At 44.9% G+C, this 6,988-nt stretch overlaps 1 protein-coding gene across 3 annotated transcripts in view; it reads left to right on the forward strand.

Moving 5' to 3' along the window:
* The window catches only part of GKN2 (gastrokine 2), a 64,582-nt gene extending 63,698 nt beyond the window's left edge, over positions 1 to 884 (forward strand). For all 3 annotated transcript variants that reach the window (XM_060659443.2, XM_060659451.2, XM_060659481.2), the window contains one exon: positions 665 to 884. In XM_060659443.2, the coding sequence (XP_060515426.1) occupies positions 665 to 747 (83 nt within the window). In that variant the 3' untranslated portion in view covers positions 748 to 884. The remainder of the gene's footprint in view (positions 1 to 664) is intronic.
* The last annotated feature ends 6,104 nt before the right edge of the window (positions 885 to 6,988 follow it).

Here is a 6,988-nt window from a genome sequence, read left to right on the forward strand (position 1 = left end):
TGCATGTATATCAAATCATCACCTTGTACACTTTAAATGCATGCAAATACATTTGTCAATTATTCTTCAAAAAAGTTTTAAAAAACATTTAGGAATCTAGGATAGTCTTAGAAAGCGCAAGCAGAGTGCACTGACCAACAGGTAGAAAGCCCTGATTCATCCAGGTAACGTGTATCACTACAGTCATTACTAGCATTTTATGCAAAGTTTCCAAACACAGGAGAGTGGCCAGAGGGAAAGAGAGGCCAGGCCACAGATGGAGAACGCGAAAAGGTAAACTCCCCAGAACAGTAGAAGGTAGAGAAAAAAGACAATAATTAGCATTTATGACATTTTTACCCTCCAGGAAAAAAAATTTAAGACATTTTTCTTTTGATAGGGGTCATTAGTACTCATAAGTAAAAGCACACAGGCAGGTCCCCAATGCAGAATGTCACAGCATCAATCAAAGAGAGCCAGAAAGCACTTCTAGGAATTGTCAGTCTTCTTTAAGTTGAGCTATTACTATCCTTTGCAATACAAGGATAGCTAAAAACTTGGGGATCATGAAAATACATGTACAGCCCCACCCCCGGTCAAAACATGAACAAAAAGACATTGGTTTGCTGCGCTCTAATAATATATTTCTTAGTGCTCTTTCTTTAAAAATGTCTCCCTTTTTCAGATGACATCCGTGCTGAAGCCTGCGCAAAGACCGGACTCCTGGGTATCCTTGGAATCTCCATCTGCGCGGGCACTGACGCTTAGGCACCGAGCCCACTGGCGTCATCTTTTCAAAGACACAGCCCCTTGGTTTCCACTCAGCAGCCAAATTAAGCTCTTTCCCAACACCCTAACTAATGTTGAGACTCAGTAGTAAAACATAAATCCTATATTTCCAGATATATGGGTGTTTGCTTTTTTTTGTAAACAGCAACGGGAAGCCAAACAATGTTGATGTCAACCTACAGAAGGAAAGAATTTGCCAGAACTTCAAGTGAAGAACAAAAGGTGCGAAAGCTCCCAGATAATAACGCTGAGTCATTGCAGGCTGGTCTGCTGGGTGCAAGTGTACGTCTTGTCTCTGCCCACCAGACCAGCCACCCATCTGTCCACCAAAATGAAGGGAGTTAAGGGTACACTTATACTGATGAGTACTGAGGAATGTATAGAATTGTTGAATCAATACATTGTACACGTGAAGCTGGTATAACACTGTATGTTAATTGTCCTTGAATAAAAAAATAAGAAAACAAAATATTCATTAAAAATAACAAAAAACAACCACTTGCACAGGCCGCAGGAGGCAGCAGCCTCCACCCTGGGAGGGGGGTGGGTTTGCCATACTGTTATCAAACGGCTTGACCGCTCAGGTGAAGGAAACTATCCTCTATGACAAGGCACCCAGCTCGGAGGGCCATTCACATGCCTTTCAGAAAATGCCTTTTAGCTCATCAAAACGCTAGACTCAACCTTAATAAATACTATTATAATATATTTGGTCTTAGAGTGAGGGGAGAGGTCGTGGGGAACACCTATCACCCAGTGAAAGATGAACCTTACTGAAAATTTTGACAGGAGTGAGAAACTAACTGGGAATGCCAAGTCACGATATGGAAGGAGAGCAATTCCCAATCTTCCAAATAAATTGTGTCATGTGGGCACCTTCCCAGATCACATGGCTTGTTCTCCTGTGGACTGGCCACCTGGGCGCAGGTTCAGAACACAGAGGAATTACTTGAACGAGAATTCCTGTTGTCGACTGCTCCTATTCCTAACGCTGTGCATCTGCTTCATAGTAACCTTTAATAAATATATGTCAAGCACTTACCCGTGTGGTGCTCAGCACTGGGATAGGTATGAGGGCCAAACTACCATTGTCAAGGCAATTATTTTCTTGTTGGGGAAGTGAGACATTTACATGAAAGCATTTGCTAGCAACAGAAAAGAGTGTATAATAACATGCCAAATGAGTGGCACAGTGTACTAGCTGGGAGCTTGGTGTTAGCAAGTGATGGAACCCAAGTCAAATTAACTAAGGCAAGGAGGGTGGAATTTATTGTCTTGTCTTATCTTGCTGTAGTCAGATAGGGATATTCTGGTCTTGGGTGGCTAGACCTAGGTGCCTGAAGGTGGCCAGACTCTTCTCCCACTCTGGACTCTCCTCCTCTCTGCATGTCAACCTTGGTATCTTACATTAACTTTCTCTAGGACGATAGAAACACCACCACCGGGAGCCCCAACATCCCTACTTTCCTAGTGTCATCATCAGAAAGGAAGGGGTTTTTCTTCATTCTAAGTTCAATTAGTTTTAATTTTAAAAATCTTTGGAAAGGAGCCTGACTGAACCACCTGGGGCACATTCTTACTCCTGTGGCCAGGACTGGTGGGAGGTGGAGGATGGTGGGCAGAGGGAGTGTTATGATTGGCAACCTACTCTGGAATTTACTGCTTAGAACTATGTTATCCTCATTCATTTTTACAACATTAGTCCCATTTTTACAAAGTTAGTCCCATTGTTAAAGCAGAACTTTTAAGTTCTGCTTTCTCCTGACTCTGCTTTCATCAGGTCAGTCAACCCTGCTCAGTGCTGGTATTATGCTGCATACCTGTTAGGGGGAGCAGGTGGAGTGGGCCAGCACATGCCTAAAAGGAATGCGTCCAAACAGAAGTTACAAGGAAGGTGGGGCTCCATTAAACCTTCTTCAAAAGGAGTGCTTTCTAGGGGCACCTGGGTGGCTCAGTCAGTTAAATGTCCAACTCTTGACTTCAGCTCAGATCACGATCTCATGGTTCATGAGTTCCAGCCCTGCATCGGGCTCTGTGCTGACAGTGTGGAGCCTTCTTGAGATTCTCTCTCTTCCTCTGTATCTGCCCCTCCCCTCCTATGTGAACTCTTTCTCCCTCACTCAAAAAATAAATACACTTGAAAACAAATTTTTTAAAAGGAGTTCCTTCTTAAGGGCTGGGGAGGGAAGATATCAACTATTTTCATTTCTGTGTGTCTTGAGATATTTTCTAATTTCCCTTTGACTTCTTTCTGATCTGGTTGTTATTCAAGAGTGTGCTGTTTAATTTCTATGTATTTTCCTGTTTTCCTTTTGTTAGTGATTTCTAGTTTCACTCCATTGTGGTTGAAAAAGATACTTGAAATGATTCTTTAATTGGTTAAGACTTGTTTGGTAGCCAAATATATGATCTCTTCTGGAGAATATTCTATGTGAGCTTGAGAAGAATCTTATTCTGTTGTTGTTGATGGAATGATCTGTACATGTCTCTTAGGTCCCTTTGGTCTATTCAACTCTGCTGTCATCTTATTGATTTTCTGTCTGGATGATCTTTCCATTATTGAAAGTGATATATCAAAGTGTCCTGCTATCATTGTATCGCTATCCATTTCTCTCTTCAGATCTACCCAGGTTTACATTTTATATTTAGGTACTCCAATGTTGAGTGCACTTATATTTATAATTATTATATCTTCTTGGTGAGTTGACCCTTTTATCATTACGTAATGGTCTTCTTTTCTCTTGTGACAGTTTTTGACTAAAAGTCTATTTTGTCTGATATAAGTATAGCCACCCCTACTCTATTTTAAGTACCATTTTTTATGGAATATCTTTTTCCATCCCTTCACCTTTAGCTTATGTGTGTGCTTAAATCTAAAGTGAGTGTCATGTAGATAACATATAGTTGGATTTTTTGGTGTGTGTCCACTTATCTACCCTGTATTTTTTTTATTGGGCTATCAGCTCTGTTAAGTTACTGTTAAGTTACTCTGCTAAGTCACTATACACCCAAGGTCTGTGCACAGACCTTCTCCAGGCCACTGGGGAGGAGAAGCAAGTCTGGACCCAACACAACACACACCAAGGCTACTGGAAGAGTTGATCTGGCTACCAGAGTTGGCCTGAGAGAGCAGGCACGGTCATGGCACGAGTGCCAACGGAGGATTTTAGGAATCCTGGTAAGGCTTGCAGGTGGAGATCTTATTTCCTATGACATGTTTCTCCTCACAGTAAATGATACGTCCTGTGTACTCATTTGGTCTCCTTGAGGTAGAACTAAATGTAATTTGTTCATTCAGAGCTCCCAGGAGTAGAACATGTGAGCCCAAACAAATACTTTATTATGCAAAGTCATTGTTTAGACAACTGATTGAATGAGTTTAAGCATTAGTTAACCCGAACGTAATAAATATAAACTGATGAACTCACAAAAATATGGAGGCTTCTAGCTTGTGATAATGATGAATTAACTCATAATAGGCTAACCCTACTGACATAACAATTACAAACCTGGATAAGACATTAAAAATATAGGTGTTTGGGGGCACAGGAGAGTGACGCAAAGCAGCAGAAACTAAAGAGGATAAGACCTTTGAAAGAAACGTTCACCATCTGTTGTTGTTGTTGTTGTTGTTGTTTAAAGTTTATTTATTTATTTTGAGAGAGAAAGAGCACGTGAGCAGGGGAAGGGCAGAAAGAGAGGGAGAGAGGAAATCCCAAGCAGACTTCACACTGTCAGCACAGAGCCTGACAGGGCTCAAACTCGTGAACCATGAGATCATGACCTGAGCCCAAACCAAGAGTCAGATGCTTAACCAACTGAGCCACCCAGGCACTCTATCATCTATTGTTGATCAGAGTTTTCCAGTATTACACAGCACAAAAATCCACTGAGTACTCATTCCCCCTTTTAGTCTCTATTCCTGCCCCCCTTTCCTGCTAACAGAACCTCCATTTGTTCAAATGGCAGCTGCATAACTGTTAGGGGTGCCGAGGCAGCACGGGCCTGGGCTACATCTATCTTGTTTCCCTTAAGAAGATAAGGTAGGATAGGTGTCCTCAGTCTGTGGCTGGTCTGTGGGTGACCTTGTTCTGGTCAAGGAGGTCTAAGTGGAAGTTTGCAGAAGGAGACTTCCAGGGAAGGTCTTTCTTTCCTGATAAAAACAGGTGGACTCAGCCAACATGCAGATCTGCCCTTTCTTCTCTCCCATCATCCTTCCTTTAACGTGGACAGGACGCTGATTCCACGAGATGCATCTGCTATTTCGGGACCACCAGGCAACAATCCTGGAGAGGAAAGGTTCAGGGAAGAGAGAGCCAGGGTGCCTTATTACATCATTCTAGAGCAGCTCCAGCTGGGACTATCTTTTCCCTGGATTCATATGACAGAACAAAGTCTCGATGCTTGAGTCACTGTGACTGCAGCTAAAAGCCTTTCTTACAGAAACACACGAAAGAGGTGGAGTTAGTCCACTCGGCACACATATCTCAGGATCTGGGCCCAACCCAGCACCAGTGCCCCCATTCTATTCACCCCACGACTCCTTTGGAAGTTCCAGGTTTACCACATGCTTGCCCTCACACTGCAGAAACCAGATGCTATGCACCTCTCGTGGAACAACCGAGAAACGGATTGTACTCGGGGGCTCTGCCTGCTTGCTGTTCCCTCTGTTGGTCCAGACACCGTCCCCGGCTACTCCCTCAGCTCCAAGACAGTGTGTGAGGCTGCAGCAAGGCTCTTGCAAAGGACTCAGGACACATACAGGAACTGAATCAAATACTTCTTGGAGTTCTGGGGTCTAGGTCTACCCTGTAAGGTGGTAGCCCACTTCCTCAGTGTGCTTTTAACTGCAAGGGAGGACCCTCTGGCTGGAGCAGGGGTCCCTCCTGCTCATGCTGTCACATGTGACCTGTGAAGCGATCCCCTGAGAAGTCACCCCCTCATGCTTTAAATGATGCAGACCACCTCTCGGCCTTCCTCTGAAAAGTTCCCTTTGCCGCATGCGTAAGGGCATGGTCTTAGGTACACAGTACAATGGCCAACCATCCTGTTCTCTTATTAACGAACTTCGGCAGCCTCACTTTTCTCCCATTTGACCCGATTCAATTGTTATAAGGGGGAGATCCTGGGGTAGTTGCCGGCCTGGAACAGTCTGAAGTTGGCCCCCATGCCAAGGATCCTGCCAGGGTGTGTTTGCATTTTGCCAGGAGATCTTCACAATATTCTATTACTGGCCTTCTCCACTCCCTTGAGACCAGGGTGTGGGTGGGCATTGCCCGGGAGCAGCAGGAAGGAACTTTCTAGGGTGGTGGGAACATTCCACATCTTCACCTAGGTGACAGCTATACAAGGGTCTCTTCGTGTCCAAATTCACTGAGCTGCGTGCTTAAAATCTATGCACTTTATATCTCACCTCACCAAATATATATGTATACATATATATATGTATGTGAGTATATATACACATATGCATATATATTATTTTAGAGGAACGCAGAGAGAGCATGAGCAGGGGAGGGGCAGAGAGAGAGGGAGAATCTCAAGCAGGCTCAGCTTTGTCAGCACAGGGCCAAACATGGGGCCTAAACCCATGAACCATGAGATTATGGCCTGAGCTGAAACCAAGAGTTGGATGTTCAACTGACTGAGCCATCCAAGCCCCCCCATATATATGTATATATACATCTTTTTTTTTTTTTTTTTTTTTAATTAAAGTGCAATTGAATACAGAGAAGGCCTACCCAGTCTGCTGCAGTCTCAGGAGACACCACAAGGTGGCCACTGCTGTAGATGGGCCACAGCAGCGCTGCAAGGCTCATGCTCACGCCTGGAGTCAGGCCAGAGGGCTGAGTGCAGTGAGGGGATTGTGGGCCCAGGGCAGCAGCAGCTCTGCCCAAGGAGGATGGCTGGGGGACAGCCTGCATGGAAAGCACCACCAAACGTGGTGCAGGCCGATGAAAAGGCTCCATAGGAATAGCTGCCGGGAGAGCCGGGGGAAACGGTGGAGCTAGTCTCTCTGCCCCGAGCAGGCCGCCACGGGACGAGGAGATGAGGCACGTTCCAGGCAGGATAAGGGGCTCCATACCAACCCCTTGGGAACCCGAGGCATGGAGCAGGCAGGGAAGCAGAGAATCAACATGCAATAGCTACTACCCCTGGCTGGCGAGGCGGCCCCCATACCCTCAGGCCCAAGGCTCCCTCCAGGCCAGCTGGTTCTTCC

The sequence above is a fragment of the Panthera onca genome, chromosome A3 (genome assembly GCF_046562875.1).
Source record: "Panthera onca isolate mPanOnc1 chromosome A3, mPanOnc1 haplotype 2, whole genome shotgun sequence".
In the NCBI taxonomy this organism is placed as follows: domain Eukaryota; kingdom Metazoa; phylum Chordata; class Mammalia; order Carnivora; family Felidae; genus Panthera; species Panthera onca.